This window comes from Cryptomeria japonica, chromosome 2, assembly GCF_030272615.1.
Source record: "Cryptomeria japonica chromosome 2, Sugi_1.0, whole genome shotgun sequence".
Lineage (NCBI taxonomy): Eukaryota > Viridiplantae > Streptophyta > Pinopsida > Cupressales > Cupressaceae > Cryptomeria > Cryptomeria japonica.
In genome coordinates this window covers 31,624,538-31,647,089 of record NC_081406.1, presented here as the reverse complement: position 1 = coordinate 31,647,089, position 22,552 = coordinate 31,624,538, and the positions used below count along the sequence as shown (strand labels likewise).

The window sequence follows — 22,552 nt, the reverse complement described above, 5'->3', positions numbered from 1 at the left end:
AGGGAAGCCGGCCGCCTTAATGATGCCACTTTCAATTATCCTCCGGGCGACAGGTGATGGCTTGCCAATGTAGGGGACCTCTCAAAATTTCTTCGTACTGAAGTTGCCTAAGTTGGTATCTCCAATGTTGCTCCATTTAGACACGATCTTGGTCTCCACTTCTTCGGTCTTTTGATCTTCCTTCATGAGAGCTGGACGACTGGTGGATGCTCCCGCCTTTGGGGTCGCCATACCTACACAACATTTCACAATAAGTAACTAGATATTGCAATGCATAACATAGATTAGATTAAAGATTAATTTTAGGAAACTTCATGATAAGTCTTTGAGTTATCATTTCCTAAAAAAACGATCGAGCTATTTGAAATTCAAAATTTCAAAATTCAAAAATTTGAAGCAATGACGATCAAAATTCAAAATTTAAAACAAGGGATCACATCGCCATACCTCACTTGAGAGCTTAACTCTAAAATGCAAAAATGAAGAAAATCGCCTAGGCAAAACTCGAAATTTGGTGACTTCAACGTGATCTCTCTCAAGCTAGCAACTTCGCCACCTTTGGGATGCCTTAGATGTGATCTTTAATGTCTTTGGCAAGTTCGCCTTACTTTAACTTCAAGTTCGCACTCCCTTGATGATGTTTGCGCCTTCCTTGGAATGGAAATTCGCTCCACTTGAATACCAATCGCACTTCTCCAAAATCGCACTTGGAAAATGATAAAATGATAATGTGAAAATGAAAATTTTCACCCTCCTTTTATAGGCGCTCACCTCCCACTTACCTCTAGGCCGACTTTGCCAAAATAAAGAAATTAAAATGATTTTTAAATAAATAACAAGGGCCGACTTTTATAAAATAAACAAATAAACACCAAGCGCCCCATTTTATTATTTAAAATAATAATCAATTAATTAAATGCCATCGCTTTTTAATTAATTCGATTTTTAAATAGGCAAAATTAATTAATTAATGCTTATGCGCAATTTTTAAATGCTATCAATTGATTTATCGATTTTTTCCTAGCATTTAATAAAATTTAAAAAATTGTTTTAGCGCCAAAAAATGGGAGAAGGGAAAGATACGAACCTATCGCTCTGGTCCCTGACTGAGGGACAGGAGCGAATTACCCTTTTGACCTTGATTCTTGTGCTTTCGACGTTCAAAACCATCATCTTCACGTTGAAACTAGCATATTTGCAAGGAATCTCGAACTTGATTAACTTGGTTTCGTAAATGAATGCCTCTTGTGACCATCATCGCCCTGGTCCCTGGCTGAGGGACAGGAGCGATTTTGGTGTTTTCTCCTTGATCTTAGCTTCTATGATCACCAAATTTCATCATGAGGAAGAAACAATATTATCCCTTCGTTCCATGCTTGTTCTACTCGCCGTTAACAAGGCACTTTGATGTTTAGATGGATTTCGCCCTGGTCCCTGATTGAGGGACAGGAGCGAACCTTGTATCTTGGCCTAAATTTGTCGCTTTGTAACCTTTGTTTCTTGTTCATTGCCTTCCAAACGATATCCTTGATCTTGTGTATCCTTGCCTTGTCATGATTTTGAAGGAAAATGGATGATCTTGTGAAAATCGCCCTGGTCCCTGACTGAGGGATAGGAGCGATGTTGTCCCCTTGGCTCAATTGATCACCTTTTGATGTTTAATTTCTTTGTATATCATCCTCTTAAGACACCTGGACACCTGTGCAACCTTGTACAACCTTGACTTGGCATGATTTTTGAAGGAATTGGCCAATATGGTAAATATCGCCCTGGTCCCTGACTGAGGGACAGGAGCGAATTTGGGCATCCTGGGCTCATCCTTGTTCTTACCAACTTGCAATCACTTTCACTATGAAGAATGAGGTCCTTTGATCTCTTTTGGCCACTTGAAACTTGATAAACCTTCAAAACTTAGGCCTTCATGAAGATTTCGCTCTGGTCCCTGGGAGGGGGACGGGAGCTACACTGAATTTCGCCCTGGTCCTTGACTGAAGGACAGGAGCGAACTTGGGCTTTTAGTGCAAAATCTTCATCATATTAACTTGTAATTGTCTTCAAAGTGCAAAACGATGCCTTTTACTCCCTTTCAAACATTTAAAATGTGAATGGCAACTTAAATTTGGCCTCATTTGAAAATTTCGCTCTGGTCCCTGCCTGAGGGACGGAGCGAATTTAGACATTTTAGTGCAAATCCTTCATTTTGGCGATCTTCATAACTTCGTCCTTCGTCAAGACGCTTCAAAATGTCCTTGCCTCCTTGTATCTTGACTTGGAGTGATCTTAAACTTTGAAGAAAGGCGAATTAACTAACATTTCGCCCTGGTCCCTGGCTGAGGGACAAGAGCGATTTTTCATGTGCAAGCTCAATTACACTTTGCCAACCCCAAAATTTATCTTCAACGATCTTGTTGTGCATCCCTTCATTTATCCATGGCTTGGAATTCATTCAAACTTGGCGAGAAATTTGACCTAAGGCAAAATCGCTCTGGTCCCTGACTAAGGGACAGGAGCGCCTAGGTCAATTTGAGTCTCTCGTTGATGTCTTGTAATCTTCAATTTGTCTTCAATGGGTTCATTTCATCCTCCTTTCTTGCCTCAAACTCAAAACTTGCTCAATCTTCACCCAAATTTTGCCCTATGAGGAATTTCGCTCTGGTCCCTGGGAGAGGGACGGGAACTACACTGAATTTCGCCCTGGTCCCTGACTGAGGGACAGGAGCGAACTTTGCATTTTTGGTCCGTCTTCCTTCACGAAGGCACTTCAAGTTATATTCAATTGATAAAACATATCTCCTTTGATCTCTTCAAATCGTCAAGTTGTTTAAATCCTGCAAGGACAAGGCAATGTTCGATTTTGAGCTCCGGTCCTCCACTGAGGGATAGGAGCGATTTTCACTCCTGGGGCATTTCCGTGCTCATGAAATTCTTCAAATTATATTCAACGGAAAGATCACGCCTCCCTTTACCACTTCCACTCGAAAAATCATCTTGATCCTGCAGGGACACTAAGATTTTTGAAAACGAGCTCCGGTCCTTCACTGAGGAACAGGAGCGATTTTGCTCCTACAGGCCAAAATATCATGATTTCGGGATTTTGATCACTTCACAAGGTAAAAACAAGTCATTTTCAATGCCCGGGATCAAATATCAAAATTTTCAAAATTTGGTCAAAATCGCTCAATTGGACAAAATTCGCAATTTCATCATTCACACCTAGACAAATTTAGACTCTTCATTCAAAATTCCAATTGAAAATAAACCAACTCACTTAACCTCTGGCGAATTCACTTTATTCAAAATTGCATCCCACGAAAGGAAACTCGAAAAAAACTCTCAAAATTGACTGGACTTTGGCCTGAAAATGACAAAACAGAAACCCTAAGGCTTGACCCTAAATCCAGACAACTGACAAACTACCAAAACCCTAAAAAGCAGAGCGAAAGGCAAGCAACAACGAGCAAAAAGAGGGGGTCCCCATTTTAATGGGGCGATGTGTGAAATGGTCACAACAATTTGTCAACTAGCATTAGTAATTACTAATTAGTTACTGAATTGAACTATGGAAAATAGATATTTAAGAAGTCGTGAACAAAAAGCCTAACTTGAGGCTGCAATAATGCTTTGAACCCTTTGAATCAACAAAGGATTGATGTCACTCTTGCTCTTGCTCTTCCTCTCACTATTCCTCAATCCTAATGCCCTTATTTGCAATTTTTTTCACTCTTAGAGATTGTTGCAACTTTATACTTTGTTATTGAGCTTTGGAGTGAGTCAGGATGAGCGTTAGATGCCTATTTATAAATTTTGTGCTTGTTTAGGGTTCTAATACAGCCCTTAGGTCATTAGGGTTACATCATGTGGCACACCATTCAAGAAAACTTTTTGATTTTTTTAAAAAAGTTAACTTTTAGAGCTATCTGCCACGAGGGATGCCTAGAAGTCTCCAAGATGTTCAAGAAAATCTTGGGAGTCTCGGGGATATCAAAAAACCCCAAAAGGGGGGACATCTCGAAAATATACCCTCCTAAGGTGGCCATCCTAGAAATGTCCCTGAATATCAAGTGGTGGCGGTAGGACAACAAAGGGGCTTCCCCTTCGAGTCCCTACATCCTGAGAATGTCCAGATCCCAAAATGAGGGGATTTGAACTTGATATCTCAAGAGATGCCAAATCTAATCCTAATGACATTGATGATTAGGAAAGGGTATGCCCCAAGGGCTCCATCATCAGGACCTGCAACAATCTATTGTAGTGTGCTTAGTGGCAGAAAGAGTCGTTGGCTCACTCCATTTTGCTTTACTTTATACCTACCCTGTACTTTCTACGTAAGCTTGTGTACATTTTCACATTCGAACTTCAAAACAAAACTATGTACTAATGTAGTATTGTGCAATGTAACTGAAAGCTAATGAAAAAAACTATACTCTAAATTCATGGTGTAACTATAAACTCTTCAATGTCTCTGTCTCTATGCAATTGCATTGCCTTTAAATAAAAAGACAGCAATTTTATCTATTTTTCTTGCTTTTTTGGGTTTCCTGACTTTTAAATAAATCTTTATGTCTTGGTTTGCCAAATCATTCCCAAGAAATATTTTGCTACTATGTTTAAAATAGATATGCTAGTTCCTTTGGTAATAGGAAGAAAAACGTATAGGCCAAAAATAAGTGAAATAACAAAATGGCCAGACGCTAGTATATTGATCAGTATCACAATATTTTAGGTATCAGTTAAGAAATTTGGGGCACAAAATTGCAATTATTTCAGGTCACATTTTAAATATAAATATGTAGAATTGGAACCTAAGGAAAAAATAACAATCTTTTTTGAAGCATCTAGATTTTGTTTGCACATAATTACAAGTCATATCCAGTGAACTATTATTTAATGAATAAAGACAGACAAAACAAAAAGCATAAGAACAAGTAGACTATGAAGTCACATAACACTATGGTTGCCCATTTTTTCATTCAAGGAAAATGAGTGCAAAGCAGTTTTTCATTTTCAATAGAAATAGAAAAGATTTCGTAATTGCAGGGAGTCAAACTCCATCAAATTCTAATCAGTTGATTATGCAATTTTCGCAACAGCCATATCTGATATGCCTCTAGAAATCACATATCAGTGAGGGTCAGGAGCGCTTTTGCAAATTTAAGCTTGTCCATGCCTTGTTGTTTCTCCAAATTATCTTCAACGGATAGAACACACCCTCTTCCATTTATTTTAATCACAAAACTTGTTTTGTCCTTGCAAGAAAATTATACTTTTAGAATCTAGCTCTGGACCTTCAGTGAGGGTCAGGAGCGCTTTTGCAAAGCGCTTTTGCAAATTTAAGCTATTTTCTCTCACCTTTCCCTTTGAAATCACCTTGATAATGAAGAACTTTCCTTTTTCATGCTATGAATAAATCTTTAAGCCCAACAAGTGATAAAATAATGTGTCTTTCAAGAAAATCGCTCTGGACCTTCAGTGAGGGTCAGGAGCGCCTTTTTTGCCTCTTGGTATATTTCCTTATTCTTTAGACTCCCAATCGCTTCTAAGGTATAAAACATCATCTCTTGATCTTTAAGCGAGTTTGGGGGCTTCATCATGCTCATTCCACCGCTCATCTTGCCTTTAATACCTCATCTTGATCACAACAATGCTAAAAATGACCTTCATGGAGAATTTCGCCCTAGACCCTCAGAGAGGGTCAGGCGCGATTTTTCAATTTCAAGCTTATCTACCTCTTGTTGGCCCTCCAAATTTTCTTCAATGGGTAAAACATACCTCTACGCATCCATTCCAACCATAAAAATTGCTTTGACTTTGCAAGAAAAATGTACTTTTGAGAATCTCGCTCTGGACCTTCAGAGAGGGTCAGGAGCGATTTTCTCTTTGTTGCCCAAAATTCACCATTTTTCAAACTTTCAAACTTTCAAATGCATCCAGTAACATCCAATCTTCTCTCCGGAAAACCCTGCACAAAACGAGTTAGCCAAAATTAGCGAGAAATAAGCTTAAACAACATTTTCGCCCTGGACCCTCAGCAAGGGTCAAGAGCGAAATTTACAATCTAGGCTAAATTGCTCAATCTTTTAGTTTCAAATCACTTCACAGGGCAAGGTAAGATCATTTTCAAGGCCAGGAACAAGGTTTCAAATTCAAGCGACTTGGCAAACGAAATCTACAATGAATTTCGCTCTGGACCCTCAGCAAGGGTCAGGAGCGAAATTGCCTTCCTTGGCCAAAATTCATAATTTTCTTCAAGGTGTTCAATCAATTCCAAAGTCCAAACAAAATGCTTTGCAAATCAAAATTTGGTCGAATAAGGCCAGGAATGAGTCCTAGGTTGATTTTCGCCTTGGACCCTCTGGAAGGGTCAAGGGCAAGATTCGCCTTGGACCTCCTGAGAGGGTTAGGAGCGAAATTCGCTCTGGATCCTCAGCAAGGGTCAGGAGCGAAATTTGACTTTTTGAACTCTCCGTCAGGATAATTTTATGGAATATAACATTTAAGTATAAGTTCTTATACTTTAAGTTATATTCCATATATACTTTCAAGATGTTTGAGAGTGGTTTCAGACCTCCAGGAGTTATATTGCAAAATCTAGTTTTTGGAGGTTTTTCAATTTCCAGACTTAGTCAAATTTCAGGATCAGGACTTTCCAGGCTTAGCCAAATTTCAGGATCAGGACTTTCAGAATTAAAATTTCAGGACCAGGACTTTCAGACTTCATCACTCAAGCCTGACTTGCTATCCATGTGATCCCCTTGGCGACACTCAAAATGCAAAGGCCAACTAACAAAACCCTGAAAGACCTAGAAAACAAACCCTAAAAAGCAAAAAAAAGTAGGGGTCCCCATTTGCAATGGGGCGATGTGTGAAAACGTCACAACAGTAAGTCAATGCCAAGTTGAGTTTGAAAATGTCACATAGCTTCCTTGATACAAGGACTTGAGACAGACTTGGAATTTGTATTTCATATATTGGTATTCTTGTAATATACAAAATGTCTCATTCCATGTGATATACCCTAGATATTTCATATGAAGACCTTACTATAAGTGCTACATGAGACATTAACAAAAACAAAATCAGTAGAAATTACTAGAAAGATTAGAGTTGTGTTAATTACCTATTAAAAAACTAGCACTACTGAATATTACGACTATCAATGTATTTGAAGGCTAGGGTTGAAAGCAGAATCACTTAAGATAATGGATAGTAAATCCAATACTTTTCCTGATAAAAAGTCATGCCCCCTGGTAAAATATAGGGGGAATGGCCCCAGGGTTTAGGCTGTGTGGTTAATTCGTTGGAAGACGCAAAAAAATGGTTCTAAGTTCAAAACCCAGCAAAGATCACTGGAACAGGGCAAGTTGTTAGCCCAGAGGTTATAGGCGTCGTGCTTGTTAAGCTGTAAGAACACTAGACTCTTGCCAATTCCCTCAATTATAACCAGGAGTTTATAAAATAGGTATTTTTGCCCCTTGGTTTCTTGAAATTGAACTTTAATGACACCTAAAGAGGCAAACTGGGGCCTGCAGGTGCAGATAGGAATCTTCATTATAGATGGGTAGGTGCTGAGAAATAATAAATAGGAGGCAGTGGCCTTGTAGGAGGGTTTAAAATTGGCAGCTCAAAGAAGTTCTGATCAATTATTGTAAAGGACAACTCTTAAGTCATAACCATGCTAATGCAGACTAGGCTCAGAATTGCACGATAATTACACCTTCAGAGAGAGATATAGATAGTATACGCTGCCAGTGGATTCCAAGAAGCTAGTGGAGCTGAGAGAGCTTGACTAGAAGTTGGATGCAGGAGTTTGGTAATGTCTAGCTAGTCACTAAGATATTTTGGGTTTTTGTAGAGATGAGATTGATCTAGGTTTCTTTTTCTTACTGTTATGTTAATTTTGTTGCAGTACAGTTTGAACTTCTATGCTTCTATGTCCTGAGTACCCTTCAGTTGGTATGGCTCTCTGTTTCTTTAATTTTTTTGATGTTGTGTTCAGTAGATAGTGTTATTATGTGTTGCTAAAGACAGTGGTCATGGTTTGCTGACTTCTACTTAGGATTTTGAGTTGAATACTGATTCTTGCAGGTTCTTGGTGACACGTTGACAGAGATTGGAAGTAAAACGGTAATATTTAAGGCTTCAGATTTTCTATCATCAAGGCTCCCTCTTTATTTTCACTTTGCTCACCAACTGCAAATAGGCATGTACGTTATAAACCTGCAAAATAAGAAGAGCCATCAATTATTTCCATCAGATCAGTGGCTGGTAATAAATATCTTCATCACATTGCTTCCTTTACTAATGTGCTTATTCAACTCCTAAATCCAATGGAAATCTTGATTTCAGCAGTACATTACGGGTTTGAATACATTTTTGCCCTTCTACTTCCTTCTGTTATTCACGGGTTTGAAACTGATTGGAAAATCATCTAGAGCTAATGATCCAATTTCCCCAATTCCATGCTCCATAATGATTTAGTATTTACTCCAACTCCCTTTCCTCTTACCATCACACTTAAAACTACTCCAAATACCAATAAGATCTGTAGACTTCATCTTTAAATCAGACAACATTGGCATATGTTGTTTATCATCTCATGTTCATTCAACATATTTTATCACGATTAGATGATAAAAAATATTTAAATTCAGTATATCTGTGTGTGCCATTTCTTATCCACAACCTACAAAACATTGTCACTGTCATGCTGTAGTTGCAGTTGTGGTTTCTTATTTCTCATTCTGGTAACTACACTGCATACATCAACCCCCAAAACATATGAAAAGTTTGTTTGAAGCTTCTTGGTATGTTGTTTCTAGTGAACTTTCTGACCCATCATTCAAGAGACTACAAAACATTTTTAAAGCCTATATTTTTGATAAAATATAGAACTTCCTCAAGGAATGGAATATCAACGAGATGAAACAAATTCAAGAAGAAGAAATAGTTTGAATCATAAACAATATGTTTAAAAAAAAAGATGCAAAAACTTATTACCTTATTCATCTCTTCTGCCTTCAGCTTAGCTTCTGCTTGAGCTTTAAGCATTTTTGTCTGTAAACACAACATATTCAAAATTAAGAAATAAAAATTTCATCTTCACTATTTTATGTAAAAGTCGTGCAGGGACAAGACCTCAGCAAGCTTGAAAGCCTTCTCAGCTTTTTGCACCCGGGTCTTTTGTTCAGCAAGATCCTTTTGCAGCTGCACATTCATGAATTGATAATCAAGTTACACTCAATCTTGAAAGTTTGTAGGTATGATAAATAAAACTATTCATAAAACAAGGGGGTAGTGGTTGTTTCTCATGTACCATGATTCTATTTACAATTACTAACCAAATTAAAAAATAATATATAGCCACTATTCAATATCAAGCACTACAATTGGCAATGGTTCCAGCTGTAACAGGAAAAAGGAAATTATGCTAAAAGAACTCTTACACAAAAAGCCAAAAATACTAAATCAATAAACAGAAGCCATTCCAACAACGTGTCCAAAATGAAAGTGAACCACCCCAAAAACAGTAGTCAATTTATTTCCATAGTAGCAAGTAGAATATCTTAGCCTAGGATGGTGCATGGCACAAGACTCATATTTGTATAGAAAATTTATAAACTTAATCCCGGACAGACCTGCACTAGAACAATGGAATCATCTGGAACAAGTTATGACAGCAAGCATTTTTTAATTTGCACAAAATAATGGAGAATTTAAAAATTTTGGTTTTGGCATGTCTGTGTCTTCATCTTTGTTGCTGTCCACTCAAAAGAGACGAGAAAAAATAAATAAAAGGCATTGAAACCAAGTGATAATATGTAATATTAATTTATCACTTATGTCCTTATAACAAAAGAATATTAAAGAAAAATAAAAACATTGGTGCAATGATATTTTATAGAAGAGATTTAATGCATATTTAGAAATGAAAACAAATATCAATATTGAAATAAACCACAGAATTTCTTCATCAAATATTCTTAATTAAAAAAACCATATAATAATAATTTCAAAAACACACAAAACAAAAAAAAAATAGAATCAGAATAATTGAAAAATTTATTTTAATGGATCATAATTGCATTGCTAACACTACAAATGAGCCAACATTTTTAAGACAATAGTCCTTCCCTTGGAATGAGAAGAAATTTAAATGAAAAGGTGAAGAAATGAAAGAGAGAACACTACTAGTTTACATGCTAATGCAACGAAACAAAATAAAGTCTTAATGTCTTCATTCCCACCAATTTTGTTATGTGTAACAAAAAAATTTATGCATACGCTTAGTAATTTCAAGCTATAATACAGTATATGACACTACTTATCAGAAAGTAGCCCAATCGCCTTCTGATGCATATTCCCACCTTTTCATATTTTACAGAAAATTCTCTTGCTCTGCTCTCAGCTTCACTCAACTGCAACTCTAAGGATTCTCGCTTCTGCTTTTGCTGACTTAAAGATTGTTCAAGTTTGCCAACCTGAAATTTTTCAAAAAGAACTTGTAACATTGCAATCAACATAGAATCCATTGCTTTTGCCATAAAAAAAAAGCTACAAAACTTGAACATTTAACTTATAGAATCTAGTCCTCCTTCAACAGAGAAGTCATAATTATCTCTCTATATCTTCTGTTACCTCACCTGTCTCTCCAATTCACCAATCCTTACATAGGCCTTTGTTGCCTCTGCTTCATAATCACCTGCTCCTTTTTTCTACAGCAGAGTAAGACAGAGCTAATTGTTAAACCCTCTCTTAGCATCAACACAAGCTAGCTGAAGTATACATAACACTAAAAAACAAGTGAGAGTTTATACCAGAGCAAAACTTGCCATCAATAACTCAGGTAGGAAACATAGCTATTGGATATGTGTTGTATGCTTTGCATCAATATTTGCTAGGAAACTAGTATGTAATAACCTGAATAGGATATGCACTATAACTCTGAGCATAATTTCCTGAATTCTGCCCTAATTCTCTGCATTTTAGTTTCCTGGTCCAAACCCTAGAATTCTGATTTATATTTCTGGTTACAACAAATGTGGACAGCAAACACATATGCCAATAATGATCCCTTATGATAATATCTTCAATCAAGAACTCATGCAACCATACATGACATCAAAAATGCAAACATATATATGGAACAAATCTGATTTCAGAATTATTCAGTCTGCTACTACAAATCAGAAATTCTGAACATGCAATTACATCAAAATACATAGGCCAAACATGACCAAATACAAAGGCCAAACATGACCAAATACAACACAGAAATCTGCCATCACACATCAGACCTATCAATAGGTTTGTACATACCAGAATGAAATAGAATGATGCTCAAAACCCTTCTGGCAATATGTCAACCAGCAATGATATAACTCTGAAACTCCATGAATCTCTCCAAACTGAATAATGAAGCGCAAATGTGAATTCTGAGATGAATTCACCAAGTGGGCTGATCTAAGTTTTCGTCCAAACAGCCAAATCCTCTAGGGTTTCCGTCCTAGGTTTTACTGAACCTGCAAGCTAAGCTCTCAAGCTCTCAAGGAAAAGTTTCCTTCAAAAATAACAAGTCAAGAATAATAAAAATGACTTTGCCTTCTCATCGTTATATATCCATGACTGAACTTTCTAGAAGTGTTTTCTAGAAGATTCACTGTATTTTATTTTATTTCTTATTTTCCCTTTTCATAAAGTGACTTATTTTATTAATTCTCCACTCATATTAAAATTCACTTTATAATTAAAATAGGTCCAGCCTAATTAATTAAATATTATAACCCAAGATAACTTAGGATTAATAACATCTAATTAATTATTATTCCCTTATTACTTCAATTTAGTCTAAAATAGACTAAATGTCTCAATGAGTGATTCTGAGAAAAATGGGACATTGCATAGTACTAGTATGAGAGATGAGTACTTAGAGATACCAGTACCGGTACACCCTTTTTAAAATAGGAAATGGATACTTGGAAACACAAAAAAGTTCATATATATAATATAAGATTTGCTAAAGAATAAAAAATGTGAAATATATAAATAAGAAATATTAATTAGATTTAAAAAATGGCGTGGAGCAAGAGTTCAAGAGGGAAAATTTATCGCATTCCTTCAATCAACGATAGGATGTAAAAGCATCCAATTCAAATTGTTCTTAATCTGGGAAGCCTATCAGGATGAGGTTCCCCAAGTTCAGTCAGGTATGTGAGCCTTTTGGATTCTAAAAAGCCCAACTTCTGGTTAAAACATAATTTCCCTTGGAAGTAACAGGCGCAAGTATCTCCCATTCCAGGGATTGGAGAAAATAATAATAGAAAAGCTCAAAAAAAGCAAAAGTCTGGTAGATCCTAGTGAGGAGAAGAGGAATCCTCCCCTAAGGGTCTAACCAAATTAAAATTAAATGGTGCTACAAAGGAAAACATGGCCACGTGGTGGGTTTGTGATTAGGGATCGTCAAGGAAAATGTTACACAAAAGCTCCCTTTTTCAAGGTATATGCACAAATAATGAAGCTGAATGGAAAGCTTTAATTACCAGGCTGAGAACACTTACTCAAAATAGTCCAGGCTAATAGTTGGAGACACTACGTTTGTGATAAATGCTATTAACAAGGGGTGTAGTCCAAGCTGGAAATTGAATCAATATGTACAGGAGGTGAAAAGGTTAGGGAGGATTCCAAATTGATCAATTTCAATAATTACAAAAGAAATTTCAATATGGTAGCAAACTACAGGAGGTGAAAAGGTTAGGGAGAATTCCAAGTTGATCAATTACAATTATTGTAAAAGAAATCTCAATATGGTAGCAGACCGTTTGGTCAACAAAGGCATCAAACAAGTGCCAATAACACCAATATAAAGTCATAAGTGAATATGTGGAAAAATATATGATTTTTGCTTTCTTTTAGGCCTCCTTGGCCAAAAAACATCTATTCAAAATAGGTTGACCTTTGTGCTAAGATTTGCAGGTTTACATTTTCAATTATATTATTTAGCGAAGGTAATCTTTTAGAATCTTAGGAATGAAAGCTGCTCGATTGCAGGTTTGATATAGAAGACAAAAAGTTGTTAAGAAGGGCATATATTGATTGGCAGCTGTATAGTGCAACAATGAACATGTAAGCCTGTGGTGTCTAGGGAAGAAGCAATTATTTAGAGGTGTTGATGTAGCTATGGTCGAGTGGTGGTGGTCCAAGTGTTTCTAGTTGTTTGGCATATGGGCAAGGAGTACTGTTGATCTATGGCAAGGCATGGTAGAGAAGCAAATGGAGGAGTGCAATGGTGTGCAAGTGGATGTTGGACAGACATCTTCAATGCATTCTCTCTTGGAATGAGTCAGTTGCTCTAGGACTTGTTAAATGCATTCTCGGAGAACAAGTTGTCACTATAGGAAGGCACTCAAAGTCTGCACTTTGTAGCAACTAAATCACTAACCTAGAATAACATCTCACTAATGCTGCTATGCTCTTATAATTTTTGCAGCTATTTTTACTAGATCAATTCACAATTACTTCTCTGGTAAATGCAGAAGCAGAGATAGGGCATGAGGAAAGTCTTTGGCTTGAAGGGTGGAAGGTGGAGGCTTTGCCTCCATACCTATTTTGGTTGACAGTAATGCCAATGAGCTTGAGGATAAGTTAAGGGAAATTGGTGTCCTAGGTGCATTTTGCACAGGTGGACAAACTGCTAGCTGAATTAAATGGGCAGAGTCATTGTGTTTGGCTTGAGGTTGTCAGCAACTTCATCATGCCGATGTTTGTGGTCCCTCTATACTCTCACTGCCATAGTGAGGTGTGTTATAATGTTCATTTCCACTGAGTACTAGCACTTTCAGTGGATTGACGGAGATACAGTCACCCCCTGTAATTTAGATCCAAGTTAGGGTCTACTCAATTATTACTCTATCTGTGTCTCTAGTACATGGTCTAGGGTTCAGCCTTCTAAGTAAAAGCCATTAAAAGTTTTGAATTTGGTCAATCTTCATTTCCTATTTCCTGAATTCATTTAGACACACCCTCGTTTCTGCCATTATTGGCCACACTTTCAACTCCAACTGACTTTGTTTGCTAGTGAACATTAATGTAACTTCATTCCATTTCACTTTGGAGTCAGTATTGTTTGCAGTTACCAGAGAATCTCAACTCCAGATCACTATGCATATTAAACATGTGCTCAGCTCTCATGGTTCCTCAATATCATACATCGTTGGAAAGTTCTTGAAGCACACGTTTTTCATTTGTATGATCTCCATGTTGTGATCATCTCTACCCTCATAAAGTTTCATACCAATCTCTAAGGTCATCCTAGAGCTTTCCAGGGTAGTCAACTGCCTACAATGTTTAGTAATACATCTTGAATATGAGCTTGGCATATGTTGTCAAAAATATTCAAAAATACATTACAGTTGTCTGTAATGACCATAGGTCCTCAGACCACAAAAATTATAGTTGCAATTGTTTGAAATAAGAAAAAGGTTCAAACAGTGTAAGCTTCCATAAATAGCATCCACAGTAGATAAAATCCAAGCAGGCTAACCACTTTCAGATACTCTTTAACATGTCTCTTGACAATAATAATATAGATAAAACATTCCGAATTTGGTGGGCCAAGGAATGATTGACACCCACTGTTCTCAGTATTCATATCATTCAGACACTACAGATAGTTACAAGGTTCTAGCAACAACTTAAGCCTCAAAATCCAACGTATCCTTCTAAAAGTTGAAACTAGACAAAACCATAATTATTATTGGCAGTACATGATTAGACTCACAGATCTTTCCAATTTACAACCATTTTTTCATTAAATAGACTCATCTTTTGACTCACTGCCACTAAAAAGATTTCAATCCAGACACAAACTGTTTGCATTTTTCACATATATTCATTCTTCAAATCATAATAAACATGAATTTTGAAAAATATTTTGCAGAGATTTCACTAGGCAACAATTTCTTTGGTAGGGTTCTGCTTAAACAAGGACAGCCCAATTTTTCCAAGTAGTAGTTGGCTCACACTTCAGCATGCAGGGTCATTCCTGAGTGTCAGACAGATAAGTTGATAATCAAACTTATGTTGCAACAATATATTGTGCATGAATATGCTCAAGTTTCTTTCTATTTTTCTTAAAAGAAAAGCCTTGATAAACGCCTAGAATTAAATCTTTACAAAATTAAACCAAAAGTATTTTTGAACGATCTTGAGTATAAGAGGAACAGCACAAATTGAAGCATCAAAAGCATGTGAATAATTCATATTTAAAAACTTTAAACATGCACATTACAATAAAAAAATAGTGTTTCATTAATTCTTGAGTAGGGTACAACCTGAATTGCTTCGATGTCATTTTGCAGTGAATTGATAGTTTTTGAATTTTCTTCAATAAATTTCTCTTTTTCGGCAATGGTGGAGTCCTTCTTCCTTAACTCATCATTCTTCTCATCAATTGTCGATTCTGCAACATTAAAATACGAGAATAAAGGTAAAACAGATATCAAGAGCAAAATCCAAGAAGCCCAAGCCCTTCAACAATGAACAATTATAATCTACTGATGGACCAATTGATCTGTGAGGCCTTCTAAAGACTATAACTACTCATTCATTAGACAATGCCCACCCACATTGATGTGTTTCTGTGATAAGACACTTTCTAAAAATAATGGTATCACAGGTACTATGAATCTTTATTTACAATGCCGATCCATGTGCGGCATCTCAATGTTGTGGTTCGGTTATCCTCTGCTACACCAAACCAAACAAGTAATATATTCCCATCGGAAGCCTTGTTCATGTACTGGTAGAGATCTAATTTCCCTTGGAAGCATTTGTAGAGCCATGGCTTGGCAATATGGGGCACTCATTGCAACAACGACTGAAGTTGAAGCCCAGCTGGTGTGCCACTATGTTCTGAGTTCTATGTGATGAAATCAATTTGTGGATGTGTGAGAATAGTTATCTCATAATAAATCCTTGATACAAGGGCGGTGTGGCGAATGAAACTGGATTTGCAAATTATATGTAACACAACAATCATTTATAACACGGCACTCAAATGATGATTGTAAAATGTCATGGGAGGGAAACTCACTCCAAAAATAATCACGTTTAGATATTGAGAAAGAGAGACTCAAGATTCTAATGCACGCCCGTGGTTCTAACCCACCCTATTTCATGGTCGGTTGCTCGATAAAATGGCCAGCAGGAGATAGCCACTAATTCACATCCAGCGGACAATCCTGGCAGCCCAGGGATTGCACTTAATCACAGCACGAGTGATACCAGACCTGCAAACAAAAGGGCGAAGCAACTGGACTTTACTGGAAGCCACTCATCCCAGCACATTCTGTCTTCTACAGTTTACTAGTTTAAATCCTAACATTCTATCACATTTTTCTCTATTTAGCTTCTTCAGTTATGAGGGTTTTGCTCCCACCCTATCCTTCGATCATGATAAAAAGCATAAATCCACGTATAAGAATGCATTCCAAAATCAATAAGTGATTGTTTGATTCTGGATTGACCCTTCCAAAGATTTGAAATGACTCGATACAACAGTATAAAAAGTTGTAGGAATCCCAAAAACACCACTATAATTTCTACATGAATTGAACCTCGCCCACTTTTCTGTCACGTGAAAAAATCAGCTTGTATAATCATAATTCAGTGAAGTTGACACCTTACCTATGCCTTATTGAAAACAAACCTTCTCTAATGAACCGAACTTCATACGATCTGAAATATGTTTATTCCTGGAAAGATACAGATAACCAAGACCCAAACTAAGGCTTTTCACAATATGTAAAGGGGTCTAATCTGTAATTCAATACATATCTCCATCCCAATGATGGACAAAAAGTCAAATAGTTTTAAATTTCGCTCAAAGCTCCTTTCCAAAGGCCTTTTTCCATTAACATTTATTGCCGTATTTCAATAAATTAAACTACGAACAAATACCAGGTTACTGTTATATTGTGTAAACACAAGATCATACGATTTAAACCGATTCGCCGTAAAATTAAAACAAAAATTATTAGCCTCTGGAGCAACGAACAGAAGGAAAATAATTACTACTTAGATCACAAAAGAACAATCACTGAATACTTCTGAATTGGACAGAAAACAGCCAAAAATTAAGTGTACCTAAAGAATGTGCCTTGTCTTCGAGTTTCTTTACTTCGTGCTTCAGACTCTCCAATTCCTTCAACAGCGCAGGATTAGGGTTTTCTGCTACAATTGTTTGGGGCTCTTGGGATTCAACCCCTGCGTCTCCCCTGGCTATTTGGCCAACATATCCCACGAATAATAACAACAGCAGATACTTCACCGTTGCCATTGATCCGTTTCGAGCGATACAACACAGGGAGACCGCAAAAAAGGGCGTTGTATATACCCACCGATGGATAATACACACTGTGTATTGATTTTCGAGGTTTTTGACCTCTGGTGTGTAGGGTTTCCTGACGACCACGTGGAGCTGGGGGCTGATAGGTCGGTCAAATTTGAGTTTTTGCTATGAAACTGAAAAAATGCTTCATTTTTGTCCTTTTTAAAATCTAAGTGTTCAATTTTGGTGGGTAGATTATTGAGAGTATTGGCTATTATGTTCTTTTTCAGTGTTATGGACGAAATAAAAAAGGGATTTTGAACGTTGTAAATTGTAATTATCACTTGTTCGAAAGTTTGTGTTTTTTATTCTTTGAGTGTGAAGTTGGACGAATGGGAGATAGAAGGTTGGGGTAGGTGGAGAAAATTTACAGCTAAATTAATGGATACAAGATAGGTTAGGTATATAATGAAAATGTATACTTTTAATGTTTCCCTTAGTTTTGGATTTAATTTAGTTAGGTTATTGAATATGTAATAAAAAAATTATAAATGATGCATTTTAATTTATTGATAAGAGTTATTATTCTTCTATTTCTTTTAGATTTATCTTTTTATATTTCTTGTCTTTAAATTTGTACAAATTAAAAATTAAACGAATTTCTTAAAGTCGATCTTTTTTCTTGGTATTTTATGTTGTTAACTATAATCTATTTGTTTCTTTTGCATTAGCATGTTGTACTTTAGTTAATGGGTTTTTATTTATTTATTTTTAAAATAAAAGTGTCTTCTAATGTTTATATGTATGTATATTGTGTGTAAGTTGCATTGTGATCAATCAATCAAATGTCATCAAGCTATAAAAATAATTGTTTTCTAATGTTTTTATGTTTTTATGTTTTTGTTTCTTTTTTCTTTTGTAATATTGTTATGTATGTATATTGTCGGGGAGAAAAAAATTACTACGTAAGTTGATAAGCAACTAGCTCATCAAATTATTGTCGTGTCATGGGTGGTGAAATTAATGTTTCTATTTAAGTTTAAATTCGCATCATAAATGTCATAGTTCATAGAGCTAATAGAAATGAATGCAAGATGTGTTCATGCAAGAGATTGAAATGTGAAGGTACATGAGAGCAAAAGATGGATTTGATTCAATATCTCTAGTTGCATAGACAAGTATTGTGTTTAATTTTCATAGTGCATGTGGATTTCAAAACTTTGTGTGAGTAAGGTTTGGCTATGTGTATTTATGGTTGTGTTTCTTGTTTTTGTACACAGTGCATGGCTCATCTTTGTTGAGAAACAAGGTGAAGAAAGCCCACAATATTAACTTTCTCATGTGATTACAAATCTAAAAAGGTTACCAAATCTGAAATAAAGATGTGATTGCACAATTCAACATGAATACAAAATCGCAATACCAAAAGAGACATCAAGTTTACGTGGAGAACCTTTTTTTGGAAAAAGTCTACCAAAGAACGAGGGCAAGTATATTATTTATCTTCAAAAAAGAGACCATAGCAATAATGCATTTCACTTCACTTCTCCAACTAAAGTCAAAACTACTTGGAAACCTCAAAGAAACTTGTGATGAAACATCTTTGTGTTGGCTCCAATTTATAGCCAAATGGGAGAGAAAACCCACTATTGTTTTCCCAAAATAAAGGGCAAAAGCCACTTGCAAAAAATCATGCGTTGGAGAATGAATAGTCAGTTGATAAAATAATAAAACTCTTCAAGTGACTCCTCCTTGGGCACCAAACCCAAATGGACACCTTTTCTCTTCCCAAACTTAGCACCTAATGCATGACCTTCATGTCTCAAAGTGGAATTGGGAAAGAATGGATTTTGTCCATTTTAATTTATATTTATCACATCTTAATGTTCACCTCTTGAAAATGCAATTGAAATTAGCTATAAAGTACAAATATTAAATATTTTGCTCATGTGTCCTAGGGAACACTTTCCAAAGAACTTAAAATATATGTGAATGGCTTAGGATTGCAAGGTTATTGTCACCTTATCCCAATAGTCTTGAACTCAAGAGTAAGATTGGGGCATTGCATGATGAGGATTTGAAAATTAGATTTTGACTTTTGCTAGTTCTAATGGTGTGCATTAACTAGTTAAAAATATGTTTAAATGTGTAGATATCATATGTTATGTCAAAGCACGAAATAATATTTATAAACTATTTATTTGATTGTGTTTTAGTGTTAACACCTACGAATGGTAGGTAGAAGGTTGGGGTAGGTGAGGAGAATTTATAGCTAAATTAATGTATGGATGGATTACGTATATGATGAAAATTCATGCTTTTAATGTTTCCTTTAGTTTTGGATTTAATTTAGTTGGGTTATTTTATGTAATAAAAAAATTATAAATGATGTAAATTTAGTCGATAAGAGTTATTACACTCTTTCATCCCTCTTAGATTTATCTTTTTATATTTATTTTGTCTTTAAATTTGTACAAATTAAAAATTAAACAATTTTTTTAAAGTCAGTGTTTTTTCTTTGGTATTTTATGATTTCAAATATAATGTATTTATTTCTTTTTCATTAGAATGTTGTAATTTAGTTAATGGTTTTTTATGTCTAATTTGTATAAGTTGCATTGTGGTAAATCAATTGAATGTCATCAAGCAAAAAATTAATTGTCTTCTAATGTTCTTATGTTTTTTGTTTCCTTTTTTTTTCTTTGTGATATTTTTATGTATGTATGTTGTGTGAGAGAAAATTTTAATATGCAAGTTGATAAGCAACTAGCTCATTAAATTAATGTTGTATTGCAGGGTGGTGAAATGAATGTTTCTATTTAAGCTTTAATTCACATCATATATGTTATAGTTCGCAAAGCTAATAACAATGAATTTGCAAAATGTGATCATGCAAGAGGTTGAAATGTGAAAACACGCAAGAGAAAAAGATAGATTTGATTCAAGCTCTCTAGTTGTATGGACAAGTATTTTGTTTAATTTTCATTAGTGATGTAGTTTTCAAAACTCTGTGTAAGTGAGGTTCAACTTTGTCAATTTATGGTTGTGTCACTCGGTTTTGAGGAGGGTGCAAGGTTGGTCTTGAGAACAAGCAATGCAGCCATAACCAGTAAAAACCCTCAAAAGAGTCAACCTGCTTATGCAGCTAGAGAGACACAATGAAAGCAACAAGAAAACATAACAAATTCACATAAACAAATCATATTAAAGTCTTAGGACTTCCGGCAATCATCCAGCAATCATCATATTATCATCAAAGAACCTCTGGTAGTTAACTAGTTACATGCAGGCTTCAAGCCAGATACAATCCAACTGGGACTCTAAGAATCAACCGGATCACAACATGCGAATCTCAATCCTTATTATAAGTTCTACTTTCTTTGCCTCACAATTGATTACATAATAATATATTTATACTCGTCGAAACACATCCGAGTCGGCCTCATAAGATTACATTCACCAATGCAGGAAAATGAAACATGTAATTAGTTCGATCCTAAGAATTAGATAAATCTTTTCAGAAAATAACAACCAAGTGATGCGGTTCAGCAGGAAGGTCGCTCACACACCAAAAAACATCAGACAAGACCAAAGATGGATCCACACGACAAGAATCGCGCTGTTAATGGAGGAAAACCAACTAGTAAGCACAGGAACTGTCCCAGAACCCAAAGACAGTCAACTGGAAGTGATAACTGACCGGAAAAAAACCCAAATGAACTGAAAATATGGAATCAAGCACATGAAACCGTCTGGAAACCGAAAATAAGATCTGCCACAAAGAACAAGCAACTGTTGGTACCAATCGTTAAGAACATAGAAAACTGCACAAAGAACTAAATAAGAACAAAACTGAAAGGAAATTTTTTGGTTGATGCAAGATTGCTCATCGACCGGGGATGCTCTTGCATTAGACAAACCAGGTAAAAAAAGATGTTCCATGAGAGGCAACTCATGAACATCTAAAAGGATTCGAAATGAAGATCCCATGCTCATTTTTAATCCAAACATCTTCCATATCTATCAACCTCTGCTTTAACTCCTCTGGTGCCTCAATCGGCTTCTCTAACCTTTGACTCCCTTTGTTTCTCTTTCTTTACTTCAAATTTGCACATTGTTTCTATTTTTGCAACTCTGATTTGGCTCTGCCATAAGACTTCATCCAGTTTGTCACCATCAGCTCTATGTCGACTGGTTCCATCTGTCCATCAGGTTCATCCGTCAGATCCTTCTGTAAACTCATGTCAGCCTCTGATTTAACCTCTACAACTGGTTCTATCAGGTCTTCCTTCAAACCCTCTAGTATAACCTCTACAACCAGTTCTATCAAATCTTTTGGTATAACCTCTGCCACCGGTTTCTCAGTACTGCAACTTTTCTTAAGACTCGGATTCTTTACCTCCTTCTCTTTCTCCTTCAAAGAAATCAATGTGAACTTTTGCCCATCCTTTTCAATAGTAACTAGGTTTCTTCTACAGACATAAATAGCCCCTCTATCATACTGCCAAGGTTTTCCCAACAAGACATGGCAAACACTCATAGACACAACGTCACATAAAACTTCATCTCGGAAAGGCTTAATATTGAAACTCACCAAACACTGCTCCTTTATCTCTATCTTCTAATCATCTTGTAACCAATTTACCTCATAAGGACAAGGATTCTTAAGCCTCTTCAACCTAAGCTTCACAACCATCTCCTCAGATACTAAATTATCAATACTTCCACTATCTACAATGACCTTGCAACACTTACCACCTAATTTGCACACAATCTAGAAAAGACTCTTCCTCTGAGTAGATCGGGTATCCTTTCTTCTGAACACGAGGGATTCTCCTTGCTCCGATGCACAGTCAGATCCGATACCATCACCTTCTGGTTCCTCATTTGCCACACAACTTCTTGCCATTCCTTGCTTACATTCATAGAATCTATGTTCGGTTTCTCCACACTTGAAACATTTGCGAGGAAATTCTCTACTGATATTGTTGCTACCTTTCCTCGGTGTCTTTTGTTCTAGTTCTTTACTCCACTTAGGTTTTGACTCCTCTTCTTCAACCAGTTTCTTCATACTATCATTCATCTTGAATTTCTCCTTTCCCTTATTCGATTGTCTTCTTCTCACCTTCTCCTCAGCCTTCAAAGCATGCTACTAAGCTTCTTCAACTATGGAAACCTTCAAGATACTCATCCCATCTTGAATGTTAAAAGCAAGTTCATTAATGCAAC

The 22,552-nt window shown here is 36.1% G+C and overlaps 1 protein-coding gene across 4 annotated transcripts in view; it reads right to left on the bottom strand.

Annotated features, from left to right (window-relative positions):
* Window positions 1-17,565, bottom strand: part of LOC131047394 (uncharacterized) — a 56,413-nt gene extending 38,848 nt beyond the window's left edge. For 2 of the 4 annotated variants that reach the window (XM_057981262.2, XM_057981266.2), the window contains exons 1-6: window positions 17,140-17,562; window positions 15,327-15,454; window positions 10,641-10,712; window positions 10,365-10,478; window positions 9,136-9,204; window positions 8,998-9,054 (exon numbers count right to left, since the gene is read on the bottom strand). In XM_057981262.2, the coding sequence (XP_057837245.1) occupies window positions 8,998-9,054; window positions 9,136-9,204; window positions 10,365-10,478; window positions 10,641-10,712; window positions 15,327-15,454; window positions 17,140-17,332 (633 nt within the window). In that variant the 5' untranslated portion in view covers window positions 17,333-17,562. Of the gene's footprint in view, window positions 1-8,997; window positions 9,055-9,135; window positions 9,205-10,364; window positions 10,479-10,640; window positions 10,713-15,326; window positions 15,455-17,139 lie in introns of all 4 variants that reach the window. The other 2 variants (XM_057981264.2, XM_057981265.2) reach the window with 2 other exon arrangements.
* Between the last annotated feature and the right edge of the window lie 4,987 nt (window positions 17,566-22,552).